At 38.0% G+C, this 25,000-nt stretch overlaps 4 protein-coding genes across 10 annotated transcripts in view; 1 reads left to right on the top strand and 3 right to left on the bottom strand.

Moving 5' to 3' along the window:
- Nucleotides 1–5,828, bottom strand: part of LOC136830164 (uncharacterized) — a 35,465-nt gene extending 29,637 nt beyond the window's left edge. Inside the window, exon 1 of the mRNA XM_067089418.1 lies at nt 5,358–5,828. Within this exon, the coding sequence (XP_066945519.1) occupies nt 5,358–5,445 (88 nt within the window). The 5' untranslated portion in view covers nt 5,446–5,828. The remainder of the gene's footprint in view (nt 1–5,357) is intronic.
- The window catches only part of LOC136830162 (uncharacterized), a 56,538-nt gene that overhangs the window by 17,611 nt on the left and 13,927 nt on the right, over nt 1–25,000 (top strand). The window lies entirely within an intron of this gene.
- Nucleotides 10,465–16,426, bottom strand: LOC136830160 (serine-rich adhesin for platelets-like). 4 transcript variants are annotated; one of them, XM_067089404.1, is made up of 3 exons: nt 16,289–16,426; nt 14,020–14,145; nt 10,465–12,992 (listed from the first exon to the last, which is right to left on the bottom strand). In XM_067089404.1, exon 3 carries the CDS (start codon nt 12,930–12,932, stop codon nt 11,409–11,411), a length of 1,524 nt encoding a protein of 507 aa, XP_066945505.1. In that variant the 5' UTR covers nt 12,933–12,992; nt 14,020–14,145; nt 16,289–16,426; the 3' UTR covers nt 10,465–11,408. The 4 variants fall into 4 exon arrangements, with proteins under 4 accessions (XP_066945505.1, XP_066945506.1, XP_066945507.1 ...); XM_067089405.1 differs by having other exon boundaries at nt 16,294–16,382; XM_067089406.1 differs by lacking the exon at nt 16,289–16,426 and adding an exon at nt 15,931–16,194.
- LOC136830161 (uncharacterized) overlaps nt 22,242–25,000 on the bottom strand; it is a 3,049-nt gene continuing 290 nt past the window's right edge. Inside the window, exons 1-3 of one of the 4 annotated variants that reach the window (XM_067089412.1) lie at nt 24,098–25,000; nt 23,933–24,040; nt 22,242–23,782 (exon numbers count right to left, since the gene is read on the bottom strand). The exon at nt 24,098–25,000 is cut by the window's right edge and continues 290 nt beyond it. In XM_067089412.1, the coding sequence (XP_066945513.1) occupies nt 23,265–23,782; nt 23,933–24,040; nt 24,098–25,000 (1,529 nt within the window). In that variant the 3' untranslated portion in view covers nt 22,242–23,264. The other 3 variants (XM_067089408.1, XM_067089411.1, XM_067089410.1) reach the window with 3 other exon arrangements.

Genomic DNA, 25,000 nt, shown 5'->3' on the forward strand with positions numbered 1-25,000 from the left:
CAAAAATGTAATTTAAGAAATGGGTGAAGACGGTCTTTTCATTCGGGTCCCCCAGGGGATGTATAATTCATCTCTCTCTCTCTCTCTCTCTCTCTCTCTCTCTCTCTCTCTCTCTCTCTCTCTATATATATATATATATATATATATATATATATATATATATATATATATATATTTATATATATATATATATATATATATATATATATTTATATGTAGAGTAAATGTTGCATTCAATCTCTCTCTCTCTCTCTCTCTCTCTCTCTCTCTCTCTCTCTCTCGATATTAATCTGAGTATGCATAAAAAAAATAAACAAAGCAAAAATAAAATTGCAAAAAAGTGGGTAATGGTGTTTTCCCTTGGCCCCCCAGGGATGTCGTTTGCGAGATTTTTCTGTGTACGACGCAGAGGAAAGACGCCAAGCGTCCTCGTTATCTTGCGTCTTTTCATCTTTCCAGGATCGCGTTACGGTTTGCAATTGCGCGAAAATAAAAATCCGGGAATATGACGTCATTTTTATAAAGAAATAATTTTTGGTACCTGGCTCTCGAATTTTTAAAATGAATGCTTGGGTTTATTTTTAGGGATTCAAAAGAATTCCTTTTTTTTTTTTTATCAGGGACATATTGAAAATTATTTTTACAGGGATCTGTCAGAATTATTATCCGGTTACGGTTTGTAATTGCGCGAAAATAAAAACCCGGGAACTTGACGTCGTTAAAGACAGTTTGTTTTGGTACTTCATCAGGGACATATTGAAAATTATTTTTACAGGGATCTGTCAAAATTATTATCGGAATACGTATTATGTAGAGTTTTATGGACTTTGTAGGATTTTCCAGAACTTGTAGAATTTTATGGACTTTGTAGGATTTTCCGGATTTTTTAGAATTTTATGGACTAGGATTTTCCAGAATTTGTAGAATTTTATGGGCTTTGTAGGATTTTCCAGATTTTGTAGAATTTTCCATACTTTGTTGCATTTTCCGGACTTTGCAGAAAGTTATGGTCATCGCAGAATTTTATGGACTTTGCATAAATTCTCCAGACGTTGTATAATTTTACTGGAGATTGTGGTATTTTCTGGACTAGATTTTTTTCAGATTCAGTGGACTTTTTCTAAACTCCACAGAATTTTTCCGGACTTCGTAGATTTTTGTGGACTTTGTAGAATTTTTCCGGACTTAGTAGAATTTTATGGACTTTTGCAGAGTTTTTTGGACTTGTAGAATTTTTCTGGACTGCATAAAATTTTTTCAGGATTTAAAAAAAAAAATTTAATGGAATTCTTATAATTTTACCGTTGATGGTGAAGGATAGAGGTGTAGGGGTAGCGACTTCATCCCAGATATATGCAGACTAACCTCGGATAACGGGAAATATTTTATGAGAATTTCTTTGTTAAATTTTGTGAATTATTTTTTTGTAATTAGTTTTCTCATTTTTGAAATTATTTTTTTTTATTAATTTTAATAATTTTCGGGATTGCTCATTTTTTTAAAAAATATTTTTGCTTTTTTTTGTTATTATTTTTCTCATCTTTTGGAATTATTTCTTTATTTAAAGAAGTATTTTTTGCTTTTTTATGATTATTTTTCTCGTCTTTTGGAATTATTTTTTTATTTTAAGAATTATTTTCGCTTTTTTATTATTATTTTTCTCATCTTTTGGAAATTTTTTTTATTATTTTTACTCGTTTTCTGCATTTTTAAAGAATAGTTTTGCTCATTAACAAAATGTTTGCTTATTTTTCTCATCTTTTGGAATTACTTTTGGTAGTTATTTTTATTCATTATCTGAACTTTCAAAAAAAGTTTTTGCTCATTTTTAAAAATAATTTTAAATATATTTTTAAAATAATTTTTAAATTTTTTTTTAAAATTATTTTTAAAATAATTTTTGAAAATGGTTTTTTTCGAATTACTTTTCCTAATTTTTGTAGTTACTTTTTGGAATCAATTTTGCTCACTTTTTGGAATTATTCAAGGCACCACAAGGTCACATCAAACCCAGGTCAAATTAGAAAACCCAAGGTCAAATTAGAAAGGTCAAGGTCAGTTTGGGGGTCACAGAACATTCCATAAAAAGGTGAAAAAATAATTACTTACATTTCTCCCGTAGGGGGTTAGTACCGTCAGTGCACCTCACGCTATGCACTGTAGGCATTGCTAAAGGTTCTTTGCAGCGTCCCTTCGGCCCCTAGATGCTATAACCCCTTTCATTCCTTTTACTGTACCTCCATTCATATTACATTTCTTCCACCTTGCTATCCAACCTTTCAAACCTACCTACTCCATTTCCTTCCCAGCGCTGAATGACCTCAAAGGTCCCAGTGTTTGGCCTTTGACCTAAACTCTATATGCCATTCCAATTAATTATATGTCCCTTTTGCACTGAACCGTTTTTCGCCAATTTTCGAAAACGCCGGAATTATAGAAACAGCGATTATTAAATAGATTAAATTAACAGTTTTAACTTAGAATTGTTAATTTTATTTTGAAATTACGGTAACGGGCAGAGATTGTCATTTCTACAAGGCTTTGTAGTATAAGTAAAGGAATTGACTGTTGAATATTTTAAAATCATGATTCCTTTGACCGCTTTGCTTGTACGTGTGTATGTATGTATATATGGATGTGTGTATGTATGTATGTATTAGCTTACTAACTAATGAGGAAGGTGACTTAACCACCATAATACCATTCATCTCTCTCTCTCTCTCTCTCTCTCTCTCTCTCTCTCTCTCTCCATATATATATATATATATATATATATATATATATATATATATAAATAAATATATACATATTTATAAAATATGATATATAATTATATATATATATATATATATATATATATATATATATATATTATATATCCAAACTAAAACAACATTCACACTATAGCCTCCGACATTAACATTGCAATTCTAATTTGCGAAGGAATATATGGCCAGGACCGAATCGACTCATATAGTATAATCTGCCTAAACAAACAAACGAAAAAAAAATAAAGCTAATTTGGTCTCTGGCAAAATTAGTTAAACGCGGAACCTAAAAATTCATTTCGAGATATATTCCTGGTTCTCTTAATTAAAGTGGAATTCTAACTCTGTGGTCTGGAATGGAATGGAATATGCCAGAGTTTAGGCCAGAGGCCAAGCGCTGGGACGTATGAGGTCATTCAGCGCTGGAAATGGAGCTGAGAATAGGTACTAGGTTTGAAAGAACCTTTAGTAATGACTACGGCGTACCCCGTGAGGTGCACTGACGGCACTGCGAGGATGGCGGGCAATTTCTATTCTTATCTGTTATTTTATTCTCATTTTTCGAATAACTTATCTCTTCTATCTGTATTTTCCATTATCTTCTGTTGATTCTTTGAAATGAACAACATTTTCTTTGGAAGCTTGAATTTCAACTGAGTGGCCCCTGTGGTGGGCTTGTTCCGTATGAGTCGGGTTCGTCATCTGAATAATAATAATAATAATAATAATAATAATAATAATAATAATAATAATAAATATACAAAGTAGTATTCATAATAATGGTAATGACATAAATAATATTGAGAATAAGTAGTAAAAATATTCAAAATGATAACAATTAAAAAAAAAAAAACAGTCAGGCTGACAGGTTGTACACTCTGCTAAGGGTTAGCTAGATGTACTCACAACACGAGCTATTTTCTGCACGTAGTACTTATGTACTGTTTATGTACTAAAGACTGTGTATGTATTTATGTACTATTTGTGTACTGTGTTCTGTATATGTACTAAAGACTGTCTATGTACTTATTTACTATTTATGTACTATGTTCTATTTATGTACTAAAGACTGTCAATGTACTTATGTACTAATTATGTAATATGTTCTGTATATGTACTAAAGACTGTCTATAATTATGTACTATGTTCTATTTATGTACTAAAGACTGTCTATGTACTTATGTACTATTTATGTACTAAAGACTGTCTATGTACTTATGTACTATTTATGTACTAAAGACTGTCTAGATAAAATGAAATTCTTTGGTCTTCCCGATGACCCAATCCCCTGAAATAGTCATCGTAAGACTACGGAAACACAGAGGACAGCAGAAAATTCCGAAATTCAGAAGATGGAGTGGTCGATGGATCCAGAGTGAATTAGCTAAATTACATAAAACTATAGACTGGCGTAACAAAACCTGTGGTCATTAACTTTGAAATTACAGAATGACGTAAAGAATAAGTTCTTCGTTGATAAGAAATTCACAATGTCCTGATAAAATTTGTAAAGAAATCCACAATTATATAAATAAATTTTATCTTTTGCATAATATGATTTATTTATATAATCGTGGATTTTTATTGCATAAAGGCTCTTCATTAAAATATTAAAATACAAGCATTCATCCCAGAACAGTAAGTATATATTAGATGTGATTTAAAGAATAAAACAAACTAAATATATATTATATTAATCTCCAGTACTTCAAGAGTGTGGATATATGCACATTTAGAATTCATTCTTTAATGTAAATAAACAGCATTTGTGGACAGCCATTTGCCCTTGCAGCATAAGGTTTAGTGGCGTCAGTATGTATATATATATATATATATATATATATATATATATATATATATATATATATATATATATATATATACTATATATATATATATATATAATTATATATATATATATATATATATATATATATATATATATATATATATATGGTGTGTGTGTGTATGTATGTGTGTGTGTCTGTGATGGAAGAAGGCTATCACCCTCTACAATGTTAATGCGTACGTGTGCGTATAAATGTATATATTGGAAAAGAAACAATGGAATATTCTTCAGCCCATTTGTACAATCTAAGCTTTCTTCCCGTTACGGGTAATGGCTTCCTCGCTGTGACAGAATGCTTCCATTTGAATAAAGTGCTTAACAGGGCAGAGAGAGAGAGAGAGAGAGAGAGAGAGAGAGAGAGAGAGAGAGAGAGAGAAGGGGAGGGAGATGCAATTAACGGTAGCTTAGCCTAACGGTAGCATATTCTATTGTCTCGTAAGTAAAGGTAAACAGCCGCCTAGAAATGGTTCTCTTTAACATAAATGCAGAACGAATTTTAAACTAAATATAATAATATAAAGAAAGTGAAAACTATAGGTATGTTAATGTAAACACATGTAAACCCAGAGTTAGAGCAAATTATTTCTATAAACAAATAGACTAACAGGAAAAGATACAACGTTAATCCGTCCTGTCTTCGAACAGAACGCAACGAAGGGATTAAAACTGTAAAGCAAATAAAACACGCTCGAGATTAAACCCTTTTTTTTTTAAAACTGGAAAACTCTCTTTTACATTACCTTGCAAAAGTGTCGCCGTTGCAACGAGGACAATAACGAAGGAGGAGGGAGAACTGCAGTTGATCTTGAACTGCACAAGTTGTTCCATCGTCGATCTTCGAATAAACTAGGCGAGTTATTTTAGGCTGAGCGTCGACCAAACGAACGCGACGGAAGCGGACATTCTTTAGACTACTGTTTGACCATCAAGATTTGTAGCGAAGGAGATGCATTCTGGTTAGTTCTCCTTAGTTTTATGTTTATTGAGCTGAGCAGAATGGATGAAACTATTTCTCCATAATGTATATCAAAGCCTTGATGTTCATTATTCTTATAAAGAGCGGAGATAAGAAGAAGAAGAAGAGGAGGAAGGAAGAGATAATTGAATTTAAATAACGCGTGACTGCAAGGTCGGGGAGGAGGAGATATAGCGAGACCGGTCTCCCGCCAAGAGATGAGCAATCCAGTCACGACGGCGTCTCGGACGCAACTACTGTTTTGTCGCGCCCTCGGGGCCCAGAGGGTGTTGGGACGTTGCAGGGGAGGGGGGAAAGGGAAGGGGGATATATATATATATACAGTATATATCTTCCTTTCCAATATCTCTCCTATTCCATCCATAAGAGGAGAGAGCTCCAAGTAAATATTTGATCGGGATTGAAAGATTGACGATCACGTGATCAGGTCAATGCGAGAGTAGTTAATAACCTGTTGTTTTCTCGTTGATGGATTTCGTTGTCGTTGTTCTGTTTTTGTTGTTGATTCTGTCGCTGGTAAGAGTTAGTGCTATTATTATCATTATCCTCTTTTATCGCTTTTATATCATCATTATTGACGTAAACAAAACAACTCATTCTGAACTGTCAGTCAGTAAGGTAAAGAAATGTTATCTTCATACAACATTCCCTCGTTGTATTTTCCTATTAATACATCCACTACAAACGGGAGACAAGAAACAGCCCGACTACAGCTGGAAATACCACAAGAGATGAGACGTTCTCATCTAATAGGAACAAACAACAGATGAAATATTCTCAGAATCATTTGAGAAATTGTTTTTTTCAAAACGTGTTGACAAAGATATGTTCGTAGGATTTGTTTTGTGTGTGTGTGTGTGTGTGTATGGAAATGAACACTGAAGTATGAGAGAGAGAGAGAGAGAGATAGGCCACACGCATGTTGTCAGTATTCTCTCGCGCGCTCGCGCGCCGGTTCCGATTCCCCTTCGACGTAATACCTGTGGCGGCGACAACACCTGACTTAAGTGACAGGTCCCGGTCGTACCATTTGAGGTTAGGACCCCGGAGGCCGCCTCCGGAGACCATTTTGGAGATGACGAGAGATTCCTCGGGAGGAGGGGAGGGAGGAGGGGGTGAGGAGGAGGTGGGTGATCTTCCTCCTCCTTCTCCATCATCAATCTTCTTGATCCGATTTTTTGGCCTTCGGTTCTTTCTTTCGTAAGGGCCTCTCTCTCTCTCTCTCTCTCTCTCTCTCTCTCTCTCTCTCTCTCTCTCTCATTTGATATATACACACACCTATGTATATATATACATATATATATATATATATATATATATGTATGTATGTATGTATATATATATATATATATATATATATATATATATATATATACACACAACGTCTGTGTATGTTAGGTATTGTTAAGGTACAACAATACGTTTTATTATTATTATTATTATTATTATTATTATTATTATTATTATTAATGTGCACAAACCTTTATAACCTCTAATACTTTGCTTCTAAAGTTGAGAACAAAACAATAATTAAATATCATTAAAATTCATCGCATAAAAACAAAATCAGTAATAGGCCTACTCCTTCCAAAAAAAAAAATGGATAATCTATAACTACAAAAACTGGACTTACCGGCCGGTTGGTCATTTTCATTAAAATTTTTCAAATTTTTGTCATCCCCTGTGACTGGTCTACAGTCAGACTGTGAAGGACTGATCTGTATCCCTCGACTGGTCCTTGGAATGTTTTTTTTTTTCAGTTCAGTCAAGGTTTAGAAGCCACTGAAGGCATATTAGTTTTATTTTGCTAGTAAATTTCTCAAGTCATTCGTCACTAAAACTTAGGGCCATGGAAAGCTAAAAGTTAAACCTTCCCCAAATATAAAAAAACAACAATTATAATCTAACCTTTTGCCTTAAAAGCGTTTGTATTCTCTCCTCTCTCCCCCTCCCCCCCTTCCTCCCTTATCCATCTCCCTCTTCCCCTTCCCTTTCCCCAAACTCACATCCAAACCCATCTCATCCCCATGCTCCTGGAAGCACCGATCGGCCTAACAGAGCAGCTCATTAATCAAGTAGGCCTATACGCCCGGCATCTGAGCCTATTTCTGTCTGTCTGTCTCGCCTTCTCTCTGATGGGATGATAATAATCCCCATTTAGAAATCCCCAGGTCATCCCTGACCTTTGGTATCCGTCGAAGGTCACGTAGGCCTGTCCTTAGTAAAAATGGGGCCTATATAGGCCTACTGCTTTTGTGTCACGTGATCACGTCCTCTCAGACTTTCTCTTTACTGCATCAAGTCCCTGGCGGGTGTGGGGAAAGGTATTTGTGGACGTGAGACCAAGCAGGTGATTCTGAGGTCAGATGTAGTACTAGTTATTCCAGCCACAGTTACTAAGTAACTCTGGTTAGGCTGTTAAAAAAGATTTTTGCACTTGTTTCGTTACTTCAAATTGGGTTTTGATGTTTCAGTGATGGAAGGATTTTTACAAACAAAGCGTGTTTGGAAAATACGAGATCAAATAGTTGATCCAATTTGCTTTGTTTTGGAAGTTAGTGGGAATGTTTGCAGTTACAAGATTAGTGGTATATTCGTAGTATCAAAATTTTTTTTATTTCGTTGTTAACCTTAAAAACTTAAAATATATTCCATAGAGGAAACTCGAAAAGTTAAATCTGTGGTTTTACTCGTAACTTACAGGGAAAAATACTTGTGTTCATGTTTAATCAATTATTGATATTAATTTCAGTGCGAGCAATTAATATTCGAATCTTACACATTAGTCATTTAAAGGTTAAGTTCGGCTTTTTTGAATCGACGTAGACTGGGGCCTAAGTAAAAATAAATTAGATACACTCTCAGCATTGCCAGCATCCATTCTGTAGTTATTATTATTATTATTATTATTATTATTATTATTATTATTATTATTATTATTATTATTATTATTATTCAGAAGAAGAGCCCTACTCATATGTAACAAGCCCACCCACAGGGGCCATTGACTTGAAATTCAAGCTTCCAAAGAGTATGCTGTTCATTTGAAAGAAGCAGCGGGAATACAGAAAGAAGGGGTTACTGGTACCCATACTGACACGTATAACTTAAGACCAAACACTATTATTAAGCTTGAGACAGGCGACAGGGCCAGACAAAGAAGGTACCTGGGCTAACCTGAACGCCCAAAAAAATCCCAGGGTTCAGTAGACCAAATACTGTACTGACATCTTCTGTGTCACGACATTATTATCCAGACCAGCAACAGACAGGATAAAAATGAAGATTATCAGGTTTTCGACAAGTGTCATAGGCTAGAAAGCCAGCGAGTTCTGGACTGGAGTAACTTGCAGCTAGACAGAACAAAACTGTTTTTCGCGCTTTTAGTGGAACAGATGCAGAAGAGTCAGAGGAAATCGTGAAACAGAACACTGTCAGGAAATGACCAGACTTTTCGACAGTGCCTAATGACTGAAAAATGCACTGTAACTGAAAATAAACAGTTTTAAGCTACATAACACCATTCGGTGCTTCAGTGCCTGTGAGCAGGTGAAATGATGTGGCTTACATTGAAGTATTCGGAGATGCCAGGCGAGTTACGACAAATCAACAAGACTGGGCTTCCCTTGATCTGCTATTACACCAAGGAGGGCTTCTGCTAATCTGCTATTAAACCAAATAAGGCTTCCGTTGATCTGATATTCACCAAATAAGGCTTCTGTCTCTGTGCTTTACACCTAATAGAAGACCAAGCTCTTTGCAATAAAGTTCATATTAGATATTTTAAGGAAATCTCTTCAATATCCAGGCTTAACTCGAGAAGTTATTGCCTTTAAAAGTTTTTTTGCCATTAGGCTTCAAAACCCAATGAGTAGAACCATCTGTACATATCCTGAAATTTGGCTATAGACTCCCTCTTCTTGTAGGAAAACTGCTATGCAAATGAGGCACTAACAAGAACTGTGTTGATAGCTTTTCATCGTCCTCTTATTTTCTCGAGTGACTCAGCAGCATTCCAGTTCCATGACTGGAGTTTCTCGAGCAGGCCTAAACCACTTTCGAGTTGCTTCAATCTGGTTTTAATGTTGGCGTTGGATGTGCTAGTCAGGAGCTGCACGTATCAAGCGCAGGCAGGCTCAGACCAGTTAAGAGTAGCTCTCACTAGAGAGAGAGATAGACACACACACACACACAGAAGCGTCTCTCCATGTCTCCATAAAATCACACTCTCATGTCGGTACTTTTATTGTTCCTTTCTGGTAATGTAAGTTATACCTGCGGTTGCAGATGCCAGAATACATTAACCGTTAAAAGATCATTTTTAACTAAACTATCCCGTGCTCTCCCTTTCCTCTCAGGAGTTTAAAAAGAAACTATACATTTCAACAGTAACGTTTCGCAGAAATTATGAATACACACTAATGTATCAGAGGAAAACTGTAGCCCATTAGTTAAGATCAATTCAAAACTAAGCTTTTTTGCTCAAAACTGCCAATAGTTCATAGGTTTTCAGACTGCTTGAGGTTGCTAGCTGGTTTTACTTCAGCCAAAAACCAGCAAACCACCCAATGTGTGATTGGTATTCAAAAGTTTAAATTATAGATTCGGGGCTTTTATGTACGGTCCAGACATTTCTCTAAGCCTCATACCAAAAGCAATTCTCTTTCACAAACTATAGTAATGGTAATTAAAATCACCTTAATACGTGCCTGGTAATGATGAGCTTGTTGTAAGATATGTTTTTAAAGATTTGGCAAAACGCTGTTCATCACCACTCAAACAAATGCAGATATATGTATAAAGAATGTTGAAAAAAAAATTAACATATGCATAAAACAAGTTATACTCTTAAACAGGTCAAAGAATAAAGCTTTAAAGGCTAAAAACCATTTATTCCAAGGATCGCTATAGCTCTTATCACTGTTGGTAGACTGAGAATATCTGTTCTCACAAACTGCATAACAAATTAAATTTATCAGCTTAAGCTGGAACAGGAGGTCTACAGAGCTTTAAATATGGAGGACCTTGCCGGATAACATACAAATCTATATGCTTACCAAACTATTCTCTGTCAGACAAGAGATTACCAAACTTTAAAAAAACAAACTAACCTTAGGTTAGATAAATATCACTGAGCATTCTACTATGATGAAACCTTCCTTAGTGCCGATCAGAAGAAGATTAATACATTGCTGTTAAGTTTTGCAATTCAAGATTACTTTCATGTAAATATCAGAAAGCCTTATAAACTACGTACATAGTTTTTTCAACATTAATAAGACACTTTGGAAACTAAACATTGGTTTCTTGAGGGCTAAACATTTAAAAATATATTTACAATAAAAGTTGATAAACCATACAGAAAGTTCACAAACAAATTAAAGCAGTCTACAGAACATCAGACTGCACATTTCACTTTAACGTTTTTAGATGGAATATACATTTCAAAAACTATTACCTTGTTCCCTTATTGCATGATAAAAAGTTGACAAAAGTTTGGAAAATAAAAAATATTCGCAAGAATTAATGTAAAACAGGAAAGTATGTTAGTACTACTAAAATTCTTGAAATCTAAATTGTACTTTAAGAGCAAAATTAAGATGTTGCCAAGCTTCGTGGAAAATTCAGTTCCAGAGGGACTAATAAAGAAATGCTCTTAACTTCTTAAGACTACTAAAAATTAACACTTCCATATTAAAACTTGCACAACAAGAGAAACTAAGAGTTCCTCTTAAAAATAACTTAACAGACTGAAAATGTTACAGCTGGCATAAAAGACAATTAAAATGAATCTTAAAAAGTTACATTGCATTAATCATTCTTCACTCGAAGGCCTTGGCCTCGCTTCCCAGGACACTGAAGTAGCTCTGTCTTGGCCGGATGAAGAAGGAAATTCTGTCATGAGAAAAGTCTCTGCCGATCTGGAACGACGCAAGGAGTGGGTCAATCTTGAGTAATCCCGAGAGAAACGTGACCCCGACTGGCCAAGCGAAGGGGCAGACCACGATCGAGCAGCAGTATAACTCAAGCTGGGGCCTAAGGGGCGAAAAGAGGTTGAATGGTGAACTAACAACCCAGGTTCTAAGCAAGGAACTGATGGGCCAGATCCTGAGTGGGAGTATGCAGCTGTAGGTCTAGGCTGGCTAGTTGAAGGACCAGAGGATGCAGCAGCTTCATGATAGTCCGACGGATCAATATTCATGTGTGGTGATAAAGAACGAAAACTTGCATAAGAGCCAGATGGCTCTGATGCATAAGAGCTAGATGGCTCTGATGCAGTAGAGTAGCTGTCTGACGACGAACCAGAGCTCCCAGTTGGTAAACAAGGACCTCCATGTAATGGCTGAGGTCTCTCTGGTGTTAAGGAGCCGCTATTTTCTGAATGGTAGCTGTACTGGGAATGATGGTCTCCGTCTGAGGAATCACTGCTTCCAGAGGATGAATCAGTACTATCAGATAAGTAATAGTTTCCAAATGATGAATCCTCAAAACTCAGTTGGGAGCACAGTGAATCTGTGTCCTCTATAGTATCTTCATCTGTGTCCTCTTCACTGTCTTCATGCTCAGACATCTCACCAGTGCCTTCCTCCCACATATCAGTGTCACTGTCCTCACTGGTTGTCATACTAGCCCCTTCCTCTGGCAGGGCAAGAGCACCCTCCTCTGGTAGGGCAAGAGCCCCTTCCTCTGGCAGTGAAAGAGCACCTCTCTCAGGCATGGCAAGAGCCCCCTCCTCTCCGGCCAGTCGAGCAGACTGATCAGGGTTATGATGTGGAAACTGATCAGTTCTCTCAACGAAAGGCGATCTAGGTCTGTTCCTAGATCTGTCCTCAGGAGACAATAGCCTGCCTTGTGCTGCTAATTCTTGGTGTGGTGAAGGCTCAATTTTCCTTGGCAAAAACAAGGAATCGTAAGACCTTAATACAGGTGCTTGCTGCCTGGGTTGTTCACAGCTCGAATGGAGGGGCTCGACCACCTTTATTCTGCGGAGATCAGGCGTTCCATCGTTGTAAGCCAAGTACAGGTAACCGTCTGCATGGCGGAAGTTTTCGTAGAGGGCCCCCATGTCGCTCGCAAGACTGGGCATGACTCCTTGGGTGCATATGGCAAAGTGGGCATCCTCCCTCACTCTGAGAAGCCAGCGTAAGTAGATGCAGACTTCTCGTAATGTAGTTCCCTTCGGGTAGACGTTTCGAATCCTAATGCTCTTCATGTTAAGGCGCGTCGGCACCTTCTCAATGACGACGGGAACCAAGCCGGGAAAGTTCTCAGTTACCTTGCGGGCTTCGAGCCTCCTCAGGTTGAAAGGGAGGCTTTCTATGTAATAGCTGGTGTACATTTTGTCAAGATGAACCCCTACTCCGTGCCTTCGAGCTCAGTTGCTTGCCAGAGTACAACACTGTCAAGAAAGAAATGGATAATGGATTTTAACCCTTTAAGATTTGAAAAAAACATGAACATGATCAACTAAGCATCTTGTTTGAAACTGGAATATATACAAAACCTCTCTAAACACATGACTATCCCAAGAGTGTAGAATCTTAAGTATTTTCTTAAAGGCCTTGGTTTGAGGGCTTTTGACATTAATCTATGTCAGAAATTAAAACCCAAAGGGCATAGCCATATTTAAAGGCAGAATAGCTCTTTTCATTTTAACAAATTCAGTGAAATCAGTATCATAACTTGTTCGACGAAATGAAAACGTTAAGGCTTTTGTGAATTTCATCTTCATAGTAACTAACTACTGGTGGTCACGGAGGTAAATGAACCTGATTAATTATCTCCTTTACTGATAGCCTAGTCACCAACTCGAACCACACAGCTGTACAGAGAGCATTTAATTTTATTGAACGCCAACATCTAATCGAAAGCTAGACCTAGGACGACTTGAATATGGCAGAAAAGTGGTTATCTAAAAATCCATAAATAAAAGTGGTCTCCTTTAATTGTAAGGATAGTTTAGGCAAGATTGTGACCACAGTTATAAAACTTTCTTCCAAGGTCTTTTTGCTTTCTTCTCTCTTACTTTCGTCCAGTCCCTGCGAACTCTTCCCACTTCACTAATTGGAGTTTTGCATCGCTCGAATGGTCACCAGAACATTTATGAACAAACCCTTCGATAAAACCAGACTTGTGTCACAAATACCTGCTATAATAGGTTCTCTCAGCAAGACTTATTTTATCTGGGAGACTGGTTGTGTTCTGTCTTAATCGTCCGTCTACTTGTTAGCTTCGTCTGTCAATGTCTCAATCGTCTGTCAATGTCTCAATCGTCTGTCAATGTCTCAATCGTCTGTCAATGTCTCAATCGTCTGTCAATGTCTCAATCGTCTGTCAATGTCTCAATCGTCTGTCAATGTCTCAGCTCAAGTTCAAGTTCAACTTTCCAGCAGACTAAATTGAAGAGCAAATTTCCTCTCTTTTACCTTTCGACTCGAGAATTCCTGAACTCTATTTTTGTGTGTTCCCACTGTCCTGTGGATTCCGTCCTGTTAGTGGAGTTTCGAGGCCGCCCCGTTTTTCCCGTCTCGGTTTCGTGTAGGACGAGGAAGCTGGAAGGAAAGGAAAGTTTTTTTTTTATTGATTTAATAGGTTTTTTTATTGATTTAATAAGTTAAACAAAATGAAGACGAAAGTCAAAGGAACCATTTTGTAAGTAAACTCATATTTAAGAGAACCCTTAAGATTCTGATTTTAGTTATTTTGAAATTAGCTAATTTGGGATGTTCTCTTCCTAGTAATCAGAGAGAGAGAGAGAGAGAGAGAGAGAGAGAGAGAGAGAGAGAGAGAGAGAGAGAGAGAGAGAGAGAGAGAGAGAGAGAGAGATGAGAGAGGCTGTTTACACCTCTGTAGTGTGATTTTAAATTACTGAGTACAAGAAGACAAATGTTTGCAGTGACAGTTGCACCATCTCTGTACTGACCCGTTAAATGATTTTGGCTATGTGTGTGTGTGTGTGTTAAGAGAGAGAGAGAGAGAGAGAGAGAGAGAGAGAGAGAGAGAGAGAGAGAGAGAGAGAGAGAGAGAGAGAGAGAGAGAGAGAGAGTGGTTTAGGGTATGCATGCAGTAACAGTGTGGCGTACTTGTGATAAATATATTTAGTGATAACTGTTCGTATGTATTGACCGTTAAATGGTATGAGAGAGAGAGAGAGAGAGAGAGAGAGAGAGAGAGAGAGAGAGAGAGAGAGAGAGAGAGAGAGAGAGAGAGAGAATCACATTTATAAATACAATTTCATTTATTATACTTTAAAACTCTAGCATAAAAATGCAGCACCAGAACTCACTACAGACCTCACCAGCAAACCAAACCCTTAAGATTTTGGAAAAGCAAGTCATCAGAGACTATTGCTCTTGATAAAAATGAACTAAAACTGTATTGCTAAACTCGGGTATTCAAAGCTAAGCCTAATCGAGACAGTGTCTCTTTGGAAAAGATGGACGTAGGTAGAAGCGGGTTCACGAAGGAGTAACCAGGGACCTTTCCAGGGACATATCCAGGGAACTGACAATGGAAAGTTCCAGGAATTCTGGACAGAATGCCCATGATCTAGTCTCAGTAAGGGGCTAGATACGCACGTGGAGGGTTCCAGGGACTGGTTGCGGTGTATCCATGGAAATTTCCATGGGATGAGCATAGGATTCCCTGGAAAGTTTCAGGTTATTGTCAAACACCTGTGGAAAGTGCACTGGATATATAGGAAGAATAACTGTAAAGTTCTCGAGTCAGGTTACTAGAAATGTAAACAGTAAACAAAATTATCGCCAATGGATGAACATAGGTTACTAGAAATGTAAACAGTAAACAAAATTATCGCCAATGGAGGAACATACAAAAACGAGACAAGGGCAACAAATTCTGACGAATGAAGGTGTCAGTAAAATGGTCATTTTTTCCAAAACAAGCGACACTTGTTACCGATTTTCTTTGAGTCATTTCCCGAAAGGAACAGCCTTTAAAACTGGGATTACCTATGGAACGCAGAAATTTTAGATTGGACTTATATAATACACGATAAATAGAACCAATATGGGATAGCTAACTGAAAAAGGAAATCAAGAATCATTGACAAGGAGCATTTGAATACAGAGCTCCAAGACTATTTACTAAACTGCAAAATGTTCTAACAGTAGTGCATGCAAACTAGACACACGTTTATAACGAATGTAAGGGCAAATTCAGAAAATTATGACACCGAGACAATCTAGGCTCGAGATATTCACCAATAGCTAAAAATATAGACAAGACCCTCTGGACTGATCAAATGAGAGCCCATTCTAGTGTCCCTTGGAAAAAAAATACAGTGGATTGAGCGGAAAAAAACCAATATAAGTTACCTTCAGAAAATAATGAAGGATAGTGACTATGATAAGGCTAACCAATTGAAAAGCAAAAACCTTCGTTATAAAAGCAACTGGCGAACAGTCAAGTAAAACAGCCTTGACCAAGAGCACAAAACTGATCTAGCCCTGTGCAGTAAGGTCTATGATATAAGAAGCTACTGCAAGTAGGAACACCAGTATTTAAACTCTTGATACACTTAATAATTGAACAAGCATCAAAAAGAGGCACCTAACTTGCTAGATCAGCTCCCCAGAAATGCAAAAGACACGAAGACTTAAAATGAAGAAAGCATCAAAGCAAAACACAGCTGGAAATCCCAAGAGCTGAAAAAACGTAAAAATTATCACTCACCGAACCTCTTAGCTTCCTAATGCCTGGCCGTCACCTTTTCGAGTGTTTTAAAACTCTGATGGTCTCCTTCTGTCTTTTTGGTGTTTTTCTTTGTTTTGCTCTTTGTGTTTTGGGGATGGTGAGCCTCTAATGGCCACTGAATCAGAGACGACCAGTTTAACCTCAAATAAGCGTCGTTTTCAAACTGGGTAACAGGCGTTTGCTCTCGTTTCAGTAATTATCAATACTTTCTCTCCCGTATTAGAATTATGACCTGACTTATTGTAAATTAAAACAAATGGCTGATTTATTATTGGTATGCTCTTGATATACTTATTAAGACTAATCTTATCCCATGAGGATAATAAGAAGGTTAATAAATAATGAACATAGATTATTATTAACTTAAGCATACTTATTCTATCGTCCCATGAAAAAATTGTCTGAACGATTTCAAATGAAGAAATAGGGATGATTTATCACTGGAATAATTTTTTAATATTCCATGAGAAAAATGAAAAAGGTAGTCAAAAATAAACATAAAACTAAATTATTAATCATTACCAGCAAACATAAAAAAACTTCTTATTTGTTGTTCAGTGCTATCATGACTCCAAAAATACTTTGTCCTATCTCAGGCTGCAGAGAGTAGAGAGTTGGGAAGGAAAATGTGAATAGATAGTTTATTTTGATTCTAGTTACTCATTATAAGAGGTCCTCTTTGAAGCGTAATTTTGATTATCAATTTATTTCCATCATTGTTATAATTCTCAAGGATCACTTAATAATTTTGATCACTTGAAATACAACTGTCATGTCTGGCGAGAATTGTGACGTGACTTGGGTCATGTCAGGCCGAAGTGGAGAGAGAGAGAGAGAGAGAAAGAGAGAGAGAGAGATATCAGTGAATATAAGCCTTATATTTTTATATATAAAAAAGATGGTTAAGATTAAATATGGGTTAAAATTAATAACCAGTGGTCAAACGATTGACAAACAGTTTAGAGCACATGAATAAATAAAAAAAAGAAATGAATATTAGAAGCATAAATGTATCTGACTGAACTCAGCCCTAGAGTGTAGTTAGGGAGAAGATCAAGGGGCACTCTGTGCTTAGCCTTTAAAGCTAAACTTTACAGTCTAATCCAACCTAATGGTGTAATTTTTACATCTGTGATTATGGTTTAAACGGAGAATCAAGTGGCCAAAATGACCAAAGACTAAATGACCTATGACCCACCCCCCTCCCCACCGGCCCCAGAAAAGACAATTGGAAAAAAATATTGGATAAGCAGAATATAAAGTTTCCCTTTTGGAATGGGGAATAAGGGACAGGAATTGAAGACAACAGGAATATTCTGATTAAAAATTTGGCAAGATCAGATTTAGGCAAAACCAAAGAATTAACACCAAACTCTTAGCAGAAATTTCAGTGCATTAGTCTCAATGAAAGAATAAATTGCTTCAGGTGTCAATACATCATTTTGTGAGCCACCAATGGCCCAGGCTAGTATTAATAGTTTATGAAGAAGATAGCATTGCAGATAATACGAGCTAAAACATTAGAAAAGCACTGGAAACGAGGCATCAAGCACTGAGGCCGATCAAAAGCATGGCGAGGATTGTGACGTGACTTAGGTCATGTCAGGTCGAAGTGGGGTGTAGATGGTGAGAGAGAGAGAGAGAGAGAGAGAGAGATCAGTGAATATTCAGTGGATACATGACCAGTTACCAAAACATACTAAATGAATTGTGGAATAAGGAACATTTGAGAATGGAGGAACAAAAATAGCACTTTGGTCGAGTCCTTGCTAAACTCAGAGATAAAATTTAGCCTCAAAATTGAATATATCAAATGTTTTATTCGTGAACTAGAAGACGTTTATTATACTCTGTATAGTGTACTACTTAAAAAAACTGAAGCAGGGGATATATGATTATGCATATATTTGCCCACATGCAAATACAATCATACAAGCATACAAAAATGACTCAGATGTAACATACATGTCTACAAGATATTTTGATACTTGCCACCACATTAAGACAGAAGAATACATTCCTCACAAGAAAGTAGAAAAAAAAACAAAGAAACGATCGAGAGGAATCTGTCCCGATCTAGTCCCTACCTGGTCTACGCCTCAAGAGATGCCAGACGCCTCCCGAGGGCCCATCTACGCCCTCCTCCATAAAGGAGCCGACTCTCGCCCGGCGTCTCTGAGTCGCCCGCGAACCGCCGCCGAAGACCGAACGAAATCCGGAGCATTCCTGAGTCCCACTATCTCTGTCTCCACCATGAAAGCCGCAACTTCTCTCGTCTTCGTGATGCTCCTGCTGGGGGCCACCTCCCCCGCCTTCTGCAGGGTGTTCCGCGAGAGCCTCTCTCAGGTAGTCGTGGGCCTGAGGAACCGCCGCCTGGTGGAGAACCACGTGAAGTGCTCCGTCGGCCAGGGGCCTTGCGACGACCGCGGCAACGCCCTCCGGACGTACCTGCCCATCGTGGCCGTCGGGGAACGGTGCGTCAGGTGCAGCCCCGAGGACGTGCAGATCCTGAGGACGATCATCTCGACGCTGCAGAGCCAGTACCCGAAGTGCTGGAAGGTGATCGCCACGGCCATGCAGAGGAAGACCCCTTCGAGCGCCGCTGGCTGCGCCCATTGAGGGCTTGGGCGTCCGGCCGCGCCCACTGAAGACTTGGGTGTCCCCGGGAGCTCCCACTGAAGATTTGGGCGTGGGCGTCCCCGTCTGCGCCCACTGGAGGAATAGCAGGGGCGCTTGGCTCCAAGTTCTTCGAGAAGAATTTTGTATAATCTAGAAGGAAGTATGAATAATCCTTTTTTTTGTAAAGCATAGTTCCTGATGCTTTGATTCTGATGTATAATACATGCTAACAGTCTTATATTGTTTTTTTTTTTATTTCATAATGCTTGAATGTGTCCTCTGGAGAGTTTTCTTTTCGAAGGGAATTGCAATGTGATATCACAGATATTCTTGCTTTTGACAACTGTCAGTTGTTCTTACTTTGTGTTCTATACTGGAAATGATAAATTTAAAAGTGAAATCATTCAGTGAGGAATGGTGTCCATTCAAAAAACGAAAGGTACATAGGCATTATATATATATAGTATACATCTATATATTCTATATATTATATATATACTGTATATATAATATACATCTATATTATATATATATATATATATATATATATATATATATATATATATATATATATATATATATATATATATATATATAAAATGTATAAGTTTGCTGCAGATGTGGTTGAGGTAACGGGAATAAGGAGGCGAAGTAGGAGGAAGATAATATATAATAAAATTGGAATTCCTTGAACGCGATTTTTAAAAATTTTTAGGCAATGATGATAAATAAATACTTGTATTACCATTTGCATCTCTGAGTTATTAAGCTGCTAAAATTACCTCTCTCTGTCTCTCTCTCTCTCTCTCTCTCTCTCTCTGGGCACAGCCCCTTGACCTCAGAGGGCCTCTGCTGACATGTCAGCCCTGAATCATGTACCTGATGGTCAGTCGAATGTTGTTGGTCAAAGTAGCGAAACAACGCACAAATAACAGACAAGGAAAATCATGACTTTAATCCAAGTGGTTCCATCGAGAACTAATGCTCAAAGTGTGCTTGCAAATCGATTGTTTCATTGGAACCAAATGCTTGTTATTGTCCCTCTGGCAAACTGACGCTCACCATTACTCTCTCAAAATATGTACAATAATATAATTTCCAAAATATGTAGGCCTAGACGAGGTACTACATCTCATCCTTACCTGGATGGAATCATTTATAATTAAAGGAAATATAATCTTTTTGGAGTCAAGTCCAAAATATGTAGGCCTAGACGAGGTACTGAAAGAAATTATAAGTCCAAAATATGTAGGCCTAGGCGAGGTACTGAAAGAAATTATAAGTCCAAAATATGTAGGCCTAGGCGAGGTACTGAAAGAAATTATAAGTCCAAAATATGTAGGCCTAGACGAGGTACTGAAAGAAATCATAAGTCCAAAATATGTAGGCCTAGACGAGGTACTGAAAGAAGTTATAAGTCCAAAATATGTAGGCCTAGGCGAGGTACTGAAAGAATTTATAAGTCCAAAATATGTTATAATCCTAGGCGAGGTACTGAAAGAAGTTATAAGTCCAAAATATGTAGGCCTAGAAAAGGTGATTTCTCATCCTTACTTGGTTGGAATAATTTATAATTAAAGAGATTATAATCTTTTTTGGTCATACAAGAATTGAAAGGAATTACAGAGGGCTGGAACTGTCTACCTCAGTGATTCTCAGACTGGGTGGCGTGGCGCCCCAGCCTATATAGGGGTGCCGCAAGGTTGTCATGAATATTGTCTTGGCTGGAACATCTCGATGAACATTTGTAAAAAATAAAGAAAAGTTTGCAGAAGTCTTCATATAATTGTTATCAGTGTGTCCACTAATATATTAATACTATATATATATATATATATATATATATATATATATATATATATATATATATATATATATATATATATAATATATAAATATATATATATATATATATATATATATATATATTATATATATATATATATATATATATATATATATATATATATATATATATATATATATATATATATATATATATATATATATATATATATATATATATATATATATATATATATATATATATAATGTGTGTGTATGTGTATGTGTGTATATGTATGAATCTCATTTTATAAACCTGGCGTCTCAGCATAATTCTAGAAAAACAAGAGATAGGGAGAACTCTCTCTCTCGTAAATTGTTTAAAGAAGTTTTCTGAAAGCTGTTTGAATAAAGATACAAAAAGTGGTATGCACTCTCTCTCTCTCTCGCTTCAGAAGCGATTTCGCGATGACTCGCACGTGCTTGAATTCCCCGCAGTAAACTTATAACCATAACCGTTAGCTGTCTTAAGAATATTTTCAAGTTACGTCACCGAGTTCATAGTTCAAAAGGTGAGCGGGGTGAATAAATTGTTGTGTGTGTGTGTGTGTGTGTGTGTGTGTGTGTGTGTGTGTGTGTGTGGGTGTGTGCGATTGGTTTACCCAGAGACAAAGTACTAGTTCACATGGGAAAATTTATGGAACCATTGTATGGTTCCTATACAGAAAGGAAGGCTTTACATGGAACAAATGTATGGTTCCTGTACAGAAAAACAATCTAAGTCTCGAAAGGGGAATAACTATTTTTAGAAAAAAGAATTCTTAAATGTGTAACTGTACGAGATAGCTGTTAAGAATTATAAAATTTGAAAAAATTAGACCAATTTTCAAGTGACAGTTAACTAATAAGTTATATTTGTGCAATGATTTACCATCACCCTTTTTATATGAATAAAGTAGTGTGAACAGAAGTTTTATGTATTGTATATTTTAAAATGAGCACTGAATTATCCAACAGAAATTATGCAGTCCGTCTAACTATAACAAGCTGTACACTTACTGAATCGGCTTGTAAGGTCCAATATAGAATTTAGGCCGCAGGCCAAGCATTGGGACCAGAGAGGTCATCCAGCGCTGGAACGGAAATTGACAGTAAAAGGTTTGAAAGGCGTAACAGGAGGAAAACCAACGCATTTACATTATGAATCATAGTGTGGGAAGTCAGATGGACGAAAGAATATGAAAGGAGGTACAGTTAAAAGGAACGAAAGGGGTTTGCAGGTAGGGGCCAAAGGCACGCTGCAATGAACGTTAAGTAATGCCTACGGTGGTAAGGTCCTTTCTTATAAAATGTTATTCCTTTATGCTGAATGTACCTTATCCATATTTGAATATATGAAGCCATAATTTGTCTGGTTATTTAAAGTTTACTTTTGTTAAAATTGTGTTAAAAAGAGCTCTTGGGACTTATCAGTATAGCCAGACTACTTGGCTTCTCGTTTTGCTATGTAGGAACAAATTTAGGGGCATTTTCAGTAATTCATAAGTACTTTATTAAAACTTAAAATACTTCATAGCCCAAGTCTCAACTATACAGCATTGATACAGCATATTGCTTTTCTACAAATACCCACAATTAGCATTTAAAAGTTCACACGAAAACACAAAAATTATTTTCAGCAAGTGGCATCTTGCCATAACTACTTTTGGATTCCAAACATTTGACATTTTTACTTTTTCTTGTCAAGTTTTCTTATTGTCGAGTACTTGAATGACCCTATCAGGATAAGAAAGCATTAAAAGTTTTTTGAAGGCTTTTATTTATCAAATTAAAAAGATTGTAACTATGTACAATGCTTTTCGTCTACGAGGCAAATATAGTAAAATATTCTAAGTAGTATTTCTAGACTGTACATGTGCAATGTAGGCTAGTAGTTTGAACATAACAAAAATCAAATTTAACACTTAAAATAAGAACAAAATCTGGTCACAAAAGATGGACGTTAAACATACATTCAACTGATCAGATTACTCAAGTGAAAAAAAATTGTTAAAATAGCAATCTTTGGCTTGAGAAGTTTAAGACTAAACGCTTCTTGCAAGCAGTGAAAATTAAAATTTTTGGGCCGCCAAGAATTTCGGTGAGGCATAACCTTACTACGAATTAAAAGTTAAATCCTCGTCTAGAAACACTCAAATATCAACAAAAATAGCTAACTTCAATTGTACGGCAAGGATTAGTTTCTTCAAAAGGTGAATTGGGTTCCCTGTCGTTGGCGTCCGTTTTCTTTATAGTGACTAAAGTACCATTTTCTGTGGCAGCACCACAAACACTGGCATTATTCCCCTCATCTCCAACTGGGTCATCTCCACAAGCCAAAATGTTATCTCAAGAAACCTCCTGGCAGTGCTTCCTGAATCTTTATCTTCACCACATATCGTCTTGAAAACATTCTCCCAGAGATTCATATTCACCAGAGCTCACTGTTCCAGAGTTGTCTCCCCCGATAGCATTAGAATCCTCCAAGCCTATTCCACCAGAAACTCCAGAATCACTGTCTGTCAGGGTTTCCTGCGGCTGCAGCAGCAGCAGCAGCAGCAGCAGCAGCGTCCCTGTTGGGCCCTCCTATGGCTCCTGCAGTAGCATAATTTCTCCCGGGTTCTCCTGCAGTAGCAGCATCATCTCTTCGAGGTTCGCCTGCAGTAGCACCATCATCTCTTCTGGGTTCGCCTGCAGTAGCAGCATCAGGCCCTCCTGCAGTAGCATATCCTCTGGGCCCTTCTGAAGTAGCATCATCTCTAAGCCCTTCTGAAGTAGCATCATCATCACCTCTAAGCCCTTCTGAAGTAGCATCATCACCACCTCTAAGCCCTTCTGAAGTAGCATCATCACCTCTAAGCCCTTCTGAAGTAGCATCATCACCTCTAAGCCCTTCTGAAGTAGCATCATCACCTCTAAGCCCTTCTGAAGTAGCATCACCACCTCTAAGCCCTTCTGAAGTAGCATCATCACCTCTAAGCCCTTCTGAAGTAGCATCATCACCTCTAAGCCCTTCTGAAGTAGCATCACCTCTAAGCCCTTCTGAAGTAGCATCATCACCTCTAAGCCCTTCTGAAGTAGCATCATCACCTCTAAGCCCTTCTGAAGTAGCATCATCACCTCTAAGCCCTTCTGAAGTAGCATCATCTCCTCTAAGCCCTTCTGAAGTAGCATCACCACCTCTAAGCCCTTCTGAAGTAGCATCATATCTGGAACCCACTGCAGTGGCATTTCTGGAACCCTCTGCAGCAGCAGCATCTCTTCTGGAACCCTCTGCAGCAGCATCACCTCTGCTTGGTCCTCCTGCAGCTATATCTCTTCTGGGACCCTCTGCAGCAGCATCACCTCTGCTTGGTCCTCCTGCAGCGGCATCATCTCTCCTGGGACCCTGTGCAGCAGCAGCATCATGTCCGCCAGACCCCCCTGCTGTAGCATGAACATCCCCACTGTGGCCGCCTGCAGAAGTAACAGAAGCAGAATCCTCGGTAGGCCCTCTGGAAGTGTCAACATTCCCACCACTTAAGGTAGTCAGATCAGATGTATTTCCCTCTGTGGGAACTTCGGACTCGTCATCAGAGGAGACGACGTTGCTTGTCGTTTCAGGAGTATTGTGGAGGGGTTGGGTGCCGGCCACTACACCGGGCTCCATCTGGGGTCCTGCGGGTGTAGGTTCATCATCAGTACCGAACTGAAGTTGCATTGTTTGGACTAAATTCCTGTTGGCGATGTAGAACTGTGCGATGATGTTGGCGAGCGAGTTGGCGTTGTCCGCTAATAATTGTAACGGGTGTCCAATGCCACTTAAGTTTCCGCCACTGATACTAGGGGCATTGGATGCTCCTCCCAGTGCGCCAACTGCCGCGCTGCTATTTCCCGCTGGCGGGAAAACACTGATGGCAGGAACCGGGTTGCCGTTCGTTAAGTCATGGCCGTCCCCTCCTGTAGAGGCGGGGGGAGGAGGAGGAGGACCGCCCTCTGCGTTTCCGTGGTTGCCCTGGTTGTCCTCTCCGTCGGGGTTGTCAGAAGACTCCTCAGACTTCTCGTCAGGAGGCAGGTCCTCACGGCCGCCGTAAACACTTTCGTCCTGATAAACAACGTACAGAAACAGGTCGTCGTCGTGGTAGGACTCGTAAATCGACCCCAGCGTGGAGCCGGAGGCTGGAATGACGTCGTTCACGAAGAGGATGACTGCTTCCTCGGGTCGGAGGCGGAGGTGGCTCCTGACGAGGTAGTACAGGTGACCGAAGT

The sequence above is a fragment of the Macrobrachium rosenbergii genome, chromosome 46 (genome assembly GCF_040412425.1).
Source record: "Macrobrachium rosenbergii isolate ZJJX-2024 chromosome 46, ASM4041242v1, whole genome shotgun sequence".
NCBI classification, from domain to species: Eukaryota; Metazoa; Arthropoda; class Malacostraca; order Decapoda; family Palaemonidae; genus Macrobrachium; species Macrobrachium rosenbergii.